Consider the following 15,137-nt stretch of genomic DNA (forward strand, 5'->3'; position numbering starts at 1 on the left):
CAGAGCTTCTCCTGGAAACCAAAGGGTATGTGACATTGGGGTAACACAGTGACAAAATGACCCTTGTTTGTTGACTGTCAGAATAGTAACTGTCATCATTGCACTAGAAAAATCTTTGGGGTCTCTTGAATAAATATTTTTCTCATTTGGTGGGTTGCAGGGTCAGGGCTGCTGACATCTGAGTAGAGCTGAATATAAACCACTGTGGTAGCACCTGATTTTTATATCACTTCTTCAACTGTTTTTATAATACCACAAAATATTATGTAGCTGGAAAATCACAAAATTACCACTGTGCTGCTCCTTGTCAAGGCTACTGGCACCAAGCTAGTATATTCCCAACACAAGACTTCAGACTATTTTATTGTTGGCTCCAGAGCTTCTCCTGGAAACCAAAGGGTATGTGACATTGGGGTAACACAGTGACAAAATGACCCTTGTTTGTTGACTGTCAGAATAGTAACTGTCATCATTGCACTAGAAAAATCTTTGGGGTCTCTTGAATAAATATTTCTACTCCACCGTAAGGGTAGCCCCAAGCCGCAAATAACACTGAGCTCCAGACTTGATACAAAGCAAGCTCCCTCACATCCAGGCCTTTTATAGCCATTGGGAAAAGCTGTTATTTTTCAGACAAAAGTAACACTTATTCTTTACTTGGAAAAGGGATTTGTATATATGGAGATATAAAGGGTTAAGAGTTCTTTATTAAAATCTACCCCCATGCTATAACTGTCTACCATAACAGGAATGATCCATAATACGGAATTCTAGTCAGTGGTTGATGTCTCCTTCTCTGTATAATGTGTCACTTGTACATTCAGAAAACTTAACTCTCTGCAGAGATAAAACACCAAATCACTACTTCTTAATATCAGAATGATGCAGCAACAACATGGTGTGCAAACCCCACAAAACCCATGTCCATTTGCATCAATTTTGAGTTTCACATATTCAGAGACAGAACCTGGTTCTGAGCTCTCTAGGCAAAGAAATCCAGTGGGCCTAAAACTGAAATTAAAAATAAATATATTGTTAGGTATTCTATTCAAATAAGGGGGTCCTGAGAATTTGTCATTTCACAGAATCACAGCATCCTTGATGTTGGAAGGGACCTCTGGAGATCACCTAGTCCAATCCCACAGCTTGTGTTAGTACATGATGTGTGTGGATATTTTGTGCTTCCATTAAGGCAGGATTTCTTTAATGTGAACCTGAACCACAGCAGTATATGACTATAATTGGATTAGGATAAGAGAGGTATTTAAAAAACACCCCAGTTACACCATGTTCAATAACACTTGACTTAATAGGAAAGTAAAACACTAGTAAAATTCTAACTGTGCTTGTATTAGCAGCCAATTTCACACACTTTATTTTGTCCAGAAATCTAAAAATTGTGTTAGTACACACATGTGTGTGGATATTTTGTGCTTCCATTAAGGCAGGATTTCTTTAATGTGAACCTGAACCACAGCAGTATATGACTATAATTGGATTAGGATAAGAGAGGTATTTAAAAAACACCCCAGTTACACCATGTTCAATAACACTTGACTTAATAGGAAAGTAAAACACTAGTAAAATTCTAACTGTGCTTGTATTAGCTGCCAATTTCACACACTTTATTTTGTCCAGAAATCTAAAATAGATCTGTTTTCAAACAAGGCATATTTTGGTCTGTCTAGCTATCCATGGCTTGTTCTTCATCAAGGAACAAGTTGTGCCATGTGCCCCATTCTCCTGGCGTAAGGTGTGCTTGTAACTGGATATATTCTATAGTATACATATATATTTTCTATAATAACTGAGATCTCATGACAGTTTTTCTTGTTGGGCTTTCACAATATCATTGCCCTACAACTGTGTTCATTCAGTGGCCCAGCCTGGTGGTATCTTCATGTACGGGTGGGGGGAAAATGGAAAAGGTTAGAGGAGCTGCTGCCGCCTTCTGATCCCCTTGGGCAGGGTAAGAATTGCAGGCCCCAGAGTACAAATTGGCTCCTAAATCCCAAGGAGCTTTCTGCCATTCTGCGTGGGTGAATAAGGCCACCAAGGTCTGAGTCTAGCAGTGGCAGAGCCGTGGGGCAGTGGAACCAGGACACCTTCCTTCTCTAACACCACAGGTGATGTTTGCTGTGAGGAACATGTCTGCATCTTATGAAAGGAGATGGTGGTGTACTCTCCAGCTGCACAGATACCTTCTTGCTTCCTCAGTCCTCATGTAACCAAAACATCTCTATGACCTGCCATTGATGTCTCCTATCTATGAACACACAAGCAGATGCACAGATTGGTAGAGGAAACCTTAGAGAGCAGGATTAGGCCCTGCAATAAGGTTCCAAAAGACATTTGCAAAACTATTTGCTTCCAAGAGCTGCTAGAAGTATCTCAAGTCCTCAACCTGATGCACCATTTTCAAGAGGAGCATTCCAGACAGAGGTCCAGTGTAGTTTATTCTGGCTGGCTTGTAATCAGATCAACTGTTTTAAAGATAAGGACGTATATAAGCTTTCTCTGACTGTCATCTTTTTATGTTACACTGTAGCCCTCGCAGTTTTGGGGGGAAGTTGACATAGTTCTGCTGAGAAGGATGTTGCAGAGAGACTTCCATCTTCAGAATTCATTGAGATTTTTCTTTTAAACATGTATATTGCAGTTGTGTGTGGGTGGTCCAATTTGACATCTCAGGAGGAACTCCTTGGCTGCTTTGGAAGCTCACAATATTTTGAGGTTACATATATTCTGGGCTGCATCAAAAGGAGCATGACCAGCAGGGTGAGGGAGGTGATTCTTCCCCTCTACTCCACCTGGAGCACTGTGGCCAACTCTGGAGTTCTCAACATAAGAAGGACATGGATGCATTGTAGCTGGTACAGAGGAGGGTCATGGAGATGATCAGAAAGCTGGAGAACCTCTCCTGTGAAGACAGGCTGAGAGAGTTGAGGTTGTTCAGCCTGGAGAAGGCTCCGGGGAAACCTTATTGGCAGCCTTTCAGTACCCAAAGGGGGTCTACAGGAGAGATGGGGAGAGACCTTTTATCAGGGAATGTATGATAGCATTAAGGGATAATGGTTTTAAACTGAAAGAGGGGAGATTTAGACTAGATCTCAGGAAGAAATTCTTTGCTGTGAGGGTGGTGAGACCCTGGAACAGGTTGTCCAGAGAAGTTGTGGCTGCCCCATCCCTGGAAGTGTTCAAGGCCAGGTTGGATGGAACTTTGAGCAACCTGGTCTGGTGGGAGGTGTCCCTGGCCAGGGCAGAAGGGTTGGAACTCGATGATCTTTAAGGTCCCTTCCAACCTAAACCATTGTATGATTTCTTTCCAATAAGTGGTTGTAGTTTGCTCATACAAGAAGCCTCCAGTAGAGTTTGTGGTATTTTCCTATGGCTATGTGAGGTTGAGAGTTACAGGAAACCCCTCAGAGCAGCCCGTCCATTGCAGTCCTCTGTCTCACACTTGTGTTCCTTCCACATTATGGGAAGCAGAAGCGTTTTGTATCCAGTGCTTCCTAGTCTAGTGGATGTCAGCAATGCTGGGAGAAAAACTAAGCCTGGAGGGAACCCCAGGAGATGTTCTGCGTGGAAGCTAATGTTCAGGACTGTTAAAGCACAAGCCTTAATTGCTGGTGGCCCATTTTCCAGTGTGATAGTATTAGCAGCCAATTTCACACACTTTATTTTGTCCAGAAATCTAAAAACAGATCTGTTTTCAAACTAGGCATATTTCGGTCTGTCTAGCTATCCATGGCTTGTTCTTCATCAAGGAACAAGTTGTGCCATGTGCCCCATTCTCCTGGCGTAAGGTGTGCTTGTAACTGGATATATTCTATAGTATACATATATATTTTCTATAATAACTGAGATCTCATGACAGTTTTTCTTGTTGGGCTTTCACAATATCATTGCCCTACAACTGTGTTCATTCAGTGGCCCAGCCTGGTGGTATCTTCATGTACGGGTGGGGGGAAAATGGAAAAGGTTAGAGGAGCTGCTGCCGCCTTCTGATCCCCTTGGGCAGGGTAAGAATTGCAGGCCCCAGAGTACAAATTGGCTCCTAAATCCCAAGGAGCTTTCTGCCATTCTGCGTGGGTGAATAAGGCCACCACGGTCTGAATCTAGCAGTGGCAGAGCCATGGGGCAGTGGAACCAGGACACCTTCCTTCTCTAACACCACAGGTGATGTTTGCTGTGAGGAACATGTCTGCATCTTATGAAAGGAGATGGTGGTGTACTCTCCAGCTGCACAGATACCTTCTTGCTTCCTCAGTCCTCATGTAACCAAAACATCTCTATGACCTGCCATTGATGTCTCCTATCTATGAACACACAAGCAGATGCACAGATTGGTAGAGGAAACCTTAGAGAGCAGGATCAGGCCCAGCAACAAGTGTCCAAAAGACATTTGCAAAACTATTTGCTTCCAGGAGCTGCTAGAAGTATCTCAAATCCTCAACATGATGCACCATTTTCAAGAGGAGCATTCCAGACAGAGGTCCAGTGTAGTTTATTCTGGCTGGCTTGTGATCAGATCAACTGTTTTAAAGATAAGGACATATATAACCTTTCTCTGACTGTCATCTTTTTATGTTCCACTGTAGCCCTAGCAATTTTGAGGGGAAGATGACATAGTTCTGCTGAGAAGGATGTTGCAGTCCAGGAGCTGCTAGAAGTATCTCAAATCCTCAACATGATGCACCATTTTCAAGAGGAGCATTCCAGACAGAGGTCCAGTGTAGTTTATTCTGGCTGGCTTGTGATCAGATCAACTGTTTTAAAGATAAGGACATATATAACCTTTCTCTGACTGTCATCTTTTTATGTTCCACTGTAGCCCTAGCAATTTTGAGGGGAAGATGACATAGTTCTGCTGAGAAGGATGTTGCAGAGAGACTTCCATTTTCAGACTTCATTGAGATTTTTCTTTTAAACATGTATATTGCAGTTGTGTGTGGGTGGTCCAATTTGACATCTCAGGAGGAACTCCTTGGCTGCTTTGGAAGCTCACAATATTTTGAGGTTACATATATTCTGGGCTGCATCAAAAGGAGCATGACCAGCAGGGTGAGGGAGGTGATTCTTCCCCTCTACTCCACCTGGAGCACTGTGGCCAACTCTGGAGTTCTCAACATAAGAAGGACATGGATGCATTGTAGCGCCAACTCTGGAGTTCCCAACATAAGAAGGACATGGACCTGTTGGAATGAGTACAGAGGAGATGATCAGAAAGCTGGAGAACCTCTCCTGTGAAGACAGGCTGAGAGAGTTGAGGTTGTTCAGCCTGGGGAAGGCTCCGGGGAGACCTTATTGGCAGCCTTTCAGTACCCAAAGAGGGTCTACAGGAGAGATGGGGAGAGACCTTTTATCAGGGAATGTATGATAGCATTAAGGGATAATGGTTTTAAACTGATGTACGATAGCATTAAGGGATAATGGTTTTAAACTGAAAGAGGGGAGATTTAGACTAGATCTCAGGAAGAAATTCTTTGCTGTGAGGGTGGTGAGACCCTGGAACAGGTTGTCCAGAGAAGTTGTGGCTGCCCCATCCCTGGAAGTGTTCAAGGCCAGGTTGGATGGAACTTTGAGCAATCTTTCCAATAAGTGGTTGTAGTTTGCTCATAAAAGGAGCCTCTGGTAGAGTTTGTGGCATTTTCCTATGGCTATGTGAGGTTGAGAGTTACGGGAAACCCCTCAGAGCAGCCCATCCATTGCAGTCCTCTGTCTCACACTTGTGCTCAAGAAGCCTCCAGTAGAGTTTGTGGTATTTTCCTATGGCTATGTGAGGTTGAGAGTTACAGGAAACCCCTCAGAGCAGCCCGTCCATTGCAGTCCTCTGTCTCACACTTGTGCTCCTGCCACATTCTGGGAAGCAGAAGCGTTTTGTATCCAGTGCTTCCTAGTCTAGTGGATGTCAGCAATGCTGGGAGAAAAACTAAGCCTGGAGGGAACCCCAGGAGATGTTCTGCGTGGAAGCTAATGTTCAGGACTGTTAAAGCACAAGCCTTAATTGCTGGTGGCCCATTTTCCGGTGTGATAGTTACATTCTAATGTACCAATTCTGCTTCAATCCTGCTTGATGCTGGCACAAGCACAGACTAAACTGCTAATCCCCAGCGTGCCCAGTCTGCTCCCTGCTTGCACTGTCACTCTGCTTGCTCCCCGCAGGCTCCGTGCTTGTCAAAAATCTCTAAGTTGCCATTTCCATGAGGATCCACTAATGCATGTCCTTCCTGACGTGTTGGTTAACAGATCCAACCATTGAAGTGGTCAGTCCCATGCAGGACATAACTGTTGATGAAGATGGCACAGCAGAGTTCATATGCCAATATTCTAGGCCAGTACACGCCATATGGAAGAAAAATGATCAGGAAATACATGCAGATGGGCAGCGAGTGATTATCGATCAGGACTGGAATGTAAGCATGCTAAAAATTAAACCTACGGTACCAGAAGACACTGGCATCTATTCTTGTGAAGCTGAAGGCATTAAAGTGATGGCTGCACTTGATGTTCAAGGTGAGGTCTTCCACCCAAAAGAGGAAGACTATCATGGGTTCCAAATTAGAGGTGGAAAAATCATGGCAGCATCTCACAATAAGTCACAGATCAGATGAAACCTGCTTTTTGATGTTCACTCCAGTACTGATAACGATGATAAAAGTAGTTGGGAGTTAATGGGGATTGAATAGGAAACTGCAGCATTTCACTGGAGTTTAGTTCTAATTAATGCTCCCTTATTACACCACTTACACATCCTACCTCTTCTACAGTGAACCGCAACCTCAGTGCAATGGGGCATGTCCTGCTGAGCTATTGTGAAGGGACAGGTGTAATGTTGGTCCAAAGAAATAACAAGGATACTTTTTGCTGTTACAGAGTTATTTTTCTGCACATTGTGCCTTAAAACCAGTAGCTAATGGATAGCGTGGAATTTCATTTTATTTTCAGCTAAGCTAAAGTAGTTTGATATTTTACTTATTTCAAATACTGATCATTCAGGAGCTATCTTCTTACTTGTCATCAGCATTTTTGAGAAACAGCAGATAAAAAATTTAAAATAGTCTTAGGATTTTATATTGATGTTTCTTACTTTTTACTGCTTTGTATGAAATTATTCTTTTTGGTCATCAGATTGGATTAGTGTGATCAGCCACAACAGGGGATCTGATTTGATTTCTGAATTTTTGTGTTTTGTTAGGCAATTATGCCTTCTAGTCTTAATCAGGGCTGCGAGTACAGAAGAGCAGGGTATTGTTTATTTTCTACATTGATAATTATTTTCTACATTGATAAGCATTTTCCATTTTAGGGATTTAAGAAGATGTTAATGAACATAATCTAAAAGCATCCCAGAGGAGGCAGGATTTGCAATTGTCTGCCTTTCATAGTTAGGAAACCGGTACTCCAAAAATGCACAAATAAACAGCTTGGATTTGTTTTAACAAAATTATACATTCTCCAAGGGTTTACCAACCCCATCTAGAATTTTTTTAGTAACTCGCATTTCGGGTTTTTTTGCTATTAAATAGATTGTTCAGGGTTTTTTTGATTATTTTTTTTTTGTGATTATTTTTTTCTTAGCATAGTTCCAGCTAACGGTTATAGAGATCTAAACAGGAATGTCTTAGGGCGTTGGTTTATATTATAGATTATGCTGACTGTTGTATGATATTTGTGTAAATTGTATTTACTCAACCATGCATTCCCACTGTTGTGCATGTAATTTGTCCGTGTAGCTGGTCTAACACGAATTACATTCACACGCACCAGCCCACATTTAATTTTGCAGCAGGCTGATTGCTTATTTATGAATGCCAACTGATGCGTGACTCTGCAGGCAAATGGAGTGTGTAGATACGTGCATGTTTCTCACCAAAAAATTCACCCCACACGCATGAGAAAATAAACCTAATACGTTATCACAGAGCTTTTGTAATAATTCAGAAGTTTACTATTAAAAATACCATTAATGCAGATTTTAATTCTTTGTGTGCTGCCTGGAGGCAGAATTGCAAATGTGCTCTTAACTCAGATGACAGTCACTACAGCTTTGTCAGCTACAGTATCCTCTTGCGTTTGCTTTGCATGAAAGATAGCAAGATTTTGTCATGAGCTCTCAGTGGATTCACATCTCCCCAGATACGATGACAATTGCGCTGCCTGGCAGATCTGTGGAAAATGTTTCCTGCTGTGGGACAGAAGGAATTTGATGATACTTTATCATCTTGAGCTATCCCCTCCTATCAGCGATTGACCTGATTCATATAAACACCAACATTTTTTACTTTATTTGTAAAACACAAATTGGGTTTCTGGAGGAAGTCTAGATGAAACGCTAGAGGTTCTAGAGGTTTATCATTATTTTTAAACTATCTCACTGCTTAAAATGTTTTTTGGAGGACCATGAAGATGATCAGAGGGCTGGAACACCTCTGCTATGAGGACAGGCTGAGAGACTCGGGGTTGTTCAGCCTGGAGAAGAGAAGGCTCCGGGGTGACCTTAGAGCTCCTTCCAGTATCTAGAGGGCCCACAAGAAAGCTGGAGAGTGACTTTGTACAAGGGCATGTAGTGATAGGATGAGGGGTAATGGCTTCAAACTGAAAGAGGGAGATTTAGATGAGATCTCAGGAAGAAATTCTTTACTGTGAGGATGGTGAGATGCTGGAACAGGTTGCCCAGAGAAGCTGTGGGTGCTCCATCCCTGGAGGTGTTCATGGCCAGATTGGATGGGGCTTTGAGCAACATGGTCTAGTGCAAGGTGTCCCTGCTCATGGCAGGGACTTTGAAACTTGAAGATCTTCCAACCTAAACAATTCTATGATTCCGTTATTCTTTAAATAAGTTTTGTGTTAGGGCATGGCTGAAATTAACAACAAAATCTACAAGCACATTTTATGACATCCATGTCCTTTCCATCAGCTTTCCAGCAGTGGGAATCATCCAGTGCTCCGAGGCTTGTTAATATTCAGGTAGGCATAGCCAAATAATTAATACTATTCATCATCCTTCTTTGCCAGCCAAGAACAGCATTGTCCAGGGCTTGGAGAATGTGGAAGCCGTGGAAGGAGGGGAAGCCCTGTTTGAATGCTACCTTTCCAAGCCCGAGTGCTACAACTACAACTGGCTGATTGACGATGAGCCTGCCAAAACTACAGAAAACACTGAGATGGTTTACTTTGAGAATGGGCGCCGGCATATTCTGCTGCTGAAGAACCTCACTCCCCAGGACAGCTGCAGGGTGACCTTTATGTGCAGCGATGCAGTGACCTCAGCCTTCCTGACAGTGAAAGGTAACTCAAGCACTCATGCACAGGGAGTCTTAAAATTCTGGTTGGAAAGCACAAATGAACCAGGACAATGATGAGTATGAGAGAGGAAAAGTTGCATTTGTTGCTTGCTTCTTACCTAAATCCTCTTCCTGTGCAATAAATGGCAGATGTTTTACAGTTTCTTCTTCTTCCATATGCCATGACACAGATATGAGCAGCATCAGTTGGCAATGAGATAGTAGCGAATGACTGTCTTAAAATTGTCATTATTCTGAAGAGTTGGGTTGGGTTGGGTTGTGTTTAAAGATACTTCAGCGCTCCAGAGGTGAGAGTTATAGCAGTAACAATACTATCTCTGTGTCCTTGTATTTTATGCTATTACTGGGAGCCTTGAGGGATCGGAATGCCCTTGAGTACAAGAAGTGCCACTCTCAGTCAAGGCATAGTATCTCCATTGTGGTTTTCTGCTACTTGGGAAAGAAAGACATCGATGGGTTGATTTTTGCTCCTGAAAGTTTTGGAAAGTTTCAGTCTCCGATGGTTCCTTCTGTTCTGGTGATATACAAAACCTCCCTTTTCATGATCTCCTTGGTCTCCAAGGTCTGACTGTCCAGAGCTTCACAAAAATATTCACAAAATCTCTTGCCTGTCTTTGTTTCTGTAACTGAGGGCTTGATTACATTTTTTATCTACAGGATGGCGCCTACAGATCTTGCAGCCTCTCACTGATGTGGAAGTGTCTCCAGGGGAGAAAGCTACATTTAGCTGCGTTCTAAGTGAAGCTGTGCCAATTAATGAGGTTGCCTGGTACAGTAATGACATAGAGATCCAGTCAGATGAGGACTGGGAGATACAAGCAGATGGAAACAAATACAAACTTATTCTGAAAAAAGCCCAACCGCATCATTCTGGAGAAGTGACCTTTGCTTCCAGGGAAGCAATTGCATCCGCCAAGTTATCTGTGATAGGTAAGTGTCCGTCGTTCTAGCCCAGTGGCACTTGAAATCTCTCTCACTTGGTACTGAGCTACAACACTGACTTTTCTAATCTCTGTACTGATTCTTTTCTCTTTGCCTTGCGTGTCCCAAGCTAGTGTTCTTAGTCTGAGAAGATGCCACTGGGCAACTTGGTTTTTGACGAGAAACCGTTCACTTCATCAGAAGAAACTTGTATCAGGCTGGCTGATATGATGAATCAGACAATGGTAGAGAAGTTCACCAGCTTTCTTTAGCTGCAGACTTTTGTAAATTGTAACATAGAGTCTAAGGGAAATCAATTTACTCAGAATTCAGCATCACCCTCTGCAAAAGTGGACATGGGAGGGAGCTGAACTAGAGGGCACATGAAAAGATTATCCAGGGCAGCAGAGAACCCTTTGAAATCTGCTAATCTTCTCAAATGTTGGGCAACCAGTTTTCCAGATTAATGACTTACATATCAAAATCTTCATGTGTGTGACATCCATGAAACACATGCCTTGTACTTCAGAGATACAAGAGTTAATAGCTCTTGGAGTACTTCAAAAGCATACAAGATGATAGTTCCCTAGTTTGGTTGTGGGGCAGGTTCGACCAATGATCCGTCAATGTTCACCCAAGGTCTGGTTCCTTCCCACGGTGGGACACTTGGGTCACCCAGCAATGGGCATGCCAGCACAACCCCAGTGATGATTATGGGATAGTTATGATGTCTTTTAGCCTTACACTGTTCTTGAGATGTTCAAGAGTCACTGATTGACCATCCCTGCTTTAAATGATTATAGGTAGTCTGTCTGTCTAATGACTTCTGAGACTTGACTTATTCCAGTCGTTTCCACAAAAAAAATAATTGGGTGTTGATGGATTTAAGACAGGTTTATCTTATTTTAGGGATCTACAGTTTAGAAACTGCAAAATATTATCCTCATAAACTCCTCCTGTTGATGGGTTCTCTGTACGAAATTTGGCTGAAAATAGAGAAAATAAGCTTATATGTTATGTAGAAAGGAATGTTTCTGGTGTCCAGAATTGCAGAACTGTCTGATTACCTTATTTGCCTCTAATTTGTTGGACTGGTACATCATGGCAGGTCATTTCTGTCTTCTAAGCTAAAATGTAAATTAGGTGAGGAACATTTTATGGTGTACTGAGTATGATCATCAGTAGCCAGTCTGGTAGGACACAAGACCATTCCCATTATGTATTTATTTGTTATTGCCTGATGCTGTGACATATATAGCAATTACACAGAAATTGAGTGACTTGCTATTAAATGACTAGAGAGTTACTCTGTAGTCCAACAATAACTTGATTTCCATTAGGACCAGACCTGAAATAAATATGATCAATGCCCAAACATATTTAATTTTTCAGCTAAGTTCCTTGATAATACAGGCAGCAAAGTGTCATCGAAATAAAGATTTATTTTGAGCCAGCTGCAATAAAGTAGCGGGAAAAAAATCACAATATGAGACACTAAGTATGTGAGATGACAGTTGGAAAACGAATAACATTAGCAGTGTAGATCAGGGCAGACAAAGGAAAACTCAGTGGTGCACAGGTATATCTCATGGCAACGAGCATATACCCATCAACTTTACAATAAGGCAAATATTGAATCTATTGAGCTTCCTTTTCATTGCTTGTAGAAGGGTCTTGGTTGTTTCAGTATAAAGCATTACTGCTCATGTCGTACATCACGGGACCTCTGTTGTGCCTTCAGCCCACCCCGATCCACCTGAAGAACCAGAAGTTTTAAGTAAGAACAGCCACTCTGTCACTCTGTCTTGGTACAAGCCGTTGAGCGATGGCGGTTGTGACATCCTAGGCTACAACGTGGAGAGGAAAATCCCAGGTATTGGCTGGCAGTCGTGCAGCAAGGGCATTATTCAAAACACAGAGTTTACAGTGGACAATCTCACCCCAGGTGAACCCTACAGATTCCGCGTCTCGGCTATAAACAAAGTTGGGGCCAGCGAGCCGGTGCACTTCCCTCAGACGGTGAGGCTAGGTGAGAACGGAGAGGTGCCCCCATGGAGGACTGCAAGCTGCTCTAGACCTTGTGTTTCGCATGGCGTGCCTGCTTCACCCATTCCAGGCATCTCCTGGAAGACCGTTTTTCAGTGCTTTGCTGCCAACACAATAGAGGAGAAAGAGCTTGGGAAAATTGTTCTGGGCTGCCGCGAACAAAACCTGCTGCGTTGTTAGTTCTCAACACTTATTTTCTCCAAACTGCATCCAGCTGTCTTGCGGCCTGCATTGCATCAATGCATTGTCTGGTCACCAGGAGTTTCTTTTCTGGTGGAATTAGGATGGAATGAGTCAAAAGGGGCATGTTGGAATGCATTTTGGGTGGGCAGTGTCATCTTCTTCACCCATCTTTCTCTTTTGTTATGTTATTTGCATATCTTGGGGTAACTAAGATCCTGGTACCAATGTGGAGGGTGGGCAGTGTTGTCTTCTTCACCCATCTTTCTCTTTTGTTATATAATTTGCATATCTTTTTCAATAAACCCCACAAAGAAATGGTGGAGGACACAGTTTCTTTGCTGTCTGTTGGTGAAACTTTGGAAGCTTCAGTGGGATGGAGACCCACTCCCTCAGCCTTTCTCTTCTTGCAACTCTTTCTGTGATAGCTGAATGTCCAACAAATTCCTCCAAGTGACAATAATAACAATAAAAAAAAAAATCCTCTTTTTGCAACATAACAACTGCCAGTGTGTCAGCTGGGCACCGATAGCACTGTGTATGTTGACTTGGTCTACAACTAACCCAAAGTGTTTGGGGCAGTGGTCCCTTCACCCCAGTGAAATTTGCAGAGGGGCAGATCATGCTCAAGAGCTGCTGTTTTTGGATACTCCCCTGTGTGCTTTACATGCCAGCCAACATCTCCACATTCAGTTGAGGCCTCCTTCCAAAGTAGAAGAAGACACAGAGATTTTTTTATTTTTAGATTCTTTATGCTTTTTGAGAATTCTTACTCTTCCTAAGCAAATGTAAATATAGAAATTTTCTTTTCTTTTTTTTTTTTTTTTTTACTTTCAAGACTGGGTTTAATTCCCCTTTTAATAATCTCTTCTCTTTTTAAATTCTTTTTATTGTTTCTTTCTTGTCTCTCTTCAGAACTGCTTCACTTATAAACATTAAAATCTTCTACAATCTGTAGGACTGCTTGAATACTGGTGATGGGTAAATGAAGATCAGCAAATATGCAGGAATGTGAAAATGCAACCACTTTTGCATGTGTATATTTAAATGGAGCTGGTTTAACTGCTGGGAGAGCTTGTGAAGTTATTTTGGTGTTACCTTTGGAATTGCAAACTTTGGATGCCGCCAGTCATTTGTTTTTTTCCTTTGGTTGTCTACAACAGCTAAAGAACCTATGGATGACGGATGGGATGTTTGGGTATTTTCTGGAGTGATCTCGAGTGTCTTAAAGTCAAATTATGATATGTTCTTTGTGTTAATTTACCTTTTTTTTTAATTACAGAGCCTCCTGTTACAGTCACTCAACCTTTGGTGGGAGGATCAGTCTCAGAAGGGGAAGTGGCTCGTTTGGAGTGCAAATTATCAAGTGAAATCAAAGAGAGTGTGACATGGTTCAAAGGAAAAGAACAAATACGTGCTGGAGGGAGATACGAGATCCTCTCTGATGGAAAAAAGCAGACACTCATTATTCATGCATTTAAACCTGAAGATCAGGACACATACACCTGCATGGTTTCTCCAGAAGTCAAATCTGTTGCCAGCTTGTGTCTTGAAGGTAAAGAGAGTACGTTCCTGTGATGTTAAATCAGTTCTGTTTATGGACATCCAGGAGCATCTCCACAGCTTGGGCTGGAATTCATTTTCTTTTACAAGCTTGGATAAAAATCCACAAATAATTGTTATCTTCCTGTTCAGTATTGCCCAGTACATTTCCAAATCCCTAACAGCTTTGAACTGCTCAGATAAGATTTTCCTGAGTCAGATATTTAAAGTGTGATATAGTTGTCTTTACGTGGGTTTCTGGTGCCTTTTGAGATGCTTTGGGGTATTCTGCTCAGCCTTCAGCTGCCGCTTCAGAAAGTGAGGGCTCTTTTGTATGTTCTGCTTGGTATCTGCCAGCCCTCTGTCCTAGACATCCCAAATGGCTTTGGGTCATATTGTTTAGGAGGCTGTCTCTGCAGGGAGATTCAGTGGCCGCCACACAGGCATCTAGTGCCATTGAGGCACTTCAGGATATTGCTCCTGGCCTCCAGCTTCTTCAGAGGGACTTGGAGCACTCATAGGTCCTGTGTTGTATGTGAGAGTCACATGTGGATGTCCCAGACAGCCTGGAGCATCTCAAATGGCACTGGGCACTATGTGGAGAAAAGGGGTGAGTCACAACCTTCTGTCCTAGACACATCTTAGCAGGCAGTTGTCTCCTTCTGAGGTGGGAGTGTTAGCTCCCATTATAGCCAGCAGAGATCTATTCAAGACAGTGAAGCCCTGTCTAGCTGTAAAATAGGATGAGCCTGAGTAGCTTTCCAGGCTCCACTGACAGTCTTGGCTTGGTATTCACCAACTGCAATATTTTAAAAGGGCAGAAAATTATTTCTTGGGTTCAAATGTGTGAGGAATTAAAAAAAAAAAAAAAAAGTTGTTTGGAAATGTTTTAATCACAGGATAGTTGAGGTTGCAAAGGTCTTCTGAAGACAGTGTAGTCCAGCCCTCAGCTCAAATTAGGGTCACAGAATCACATGGGGTTGGAAGGGACCGCCGGAGATCAGCTAATCTAATTCCACCTAGAGCAAATAGTCCAAGACCACATCCAGTAATATTAAATTCACATTTTTTCCTCAACAGAATGCTTAGTTAAATGCCACTGATAGCCCTCTACCTGGTCTTTAGAATAACGTTTCCATG

At 42.3% G+C, this 15,137-nt stretch overlaps 1 protein-coding gene across 1 annotated transcript in view; it reads left to right on the forward strand.

Annotated features, from left to right (window-relative positions):
* The window catches only part of OBSCN (obscurin, cytoskeletal calmodulin and titin-interacting RhoGEF), a 201,805-nt gene that overhangs the window by 149,227 nt on the left and 37,441 nt on the right, over positions 1–15,137 (forward strand). Inside the window, exons 70-74 of the mRNA XM_014944927.1 lie at positions 6,250–6,516; positions 9,019–9,291; positions 9,966–10,238; positions 11,971–12,258; positions 13,738–14,010. Of these exons, the coding sequence (XP_014800413.1) occupies positions 6,250–6,516; positions 9,019–9,291; positions 9,966–10,238; positions 11,971–12,258; positions 13,738–14,010 (1,374 nt within the window). The remainder of the gene's footprint in view (positions 1–6,249; positions 6,517–9,018; positions 9,292–9,965; positions 10,239–11,970; positions 12,259–13,737; positions 14,011–15,137) is intronic.

This window comes from Calidris pugnax, unplaced genomic scaffold (assembly GCF_001431845.1).
Source record: "Calidris pugnax isolate Ruff unplaced genomic scaffold, ASM143184v1 scaffold54, whole genome shotgun sequence".
Lineage (NCBI taxonomy): Eukaryota > Metazoa > Chordata > Aves > Charadriiformes > Scolopacidae > Calidris > Calidris pugnax.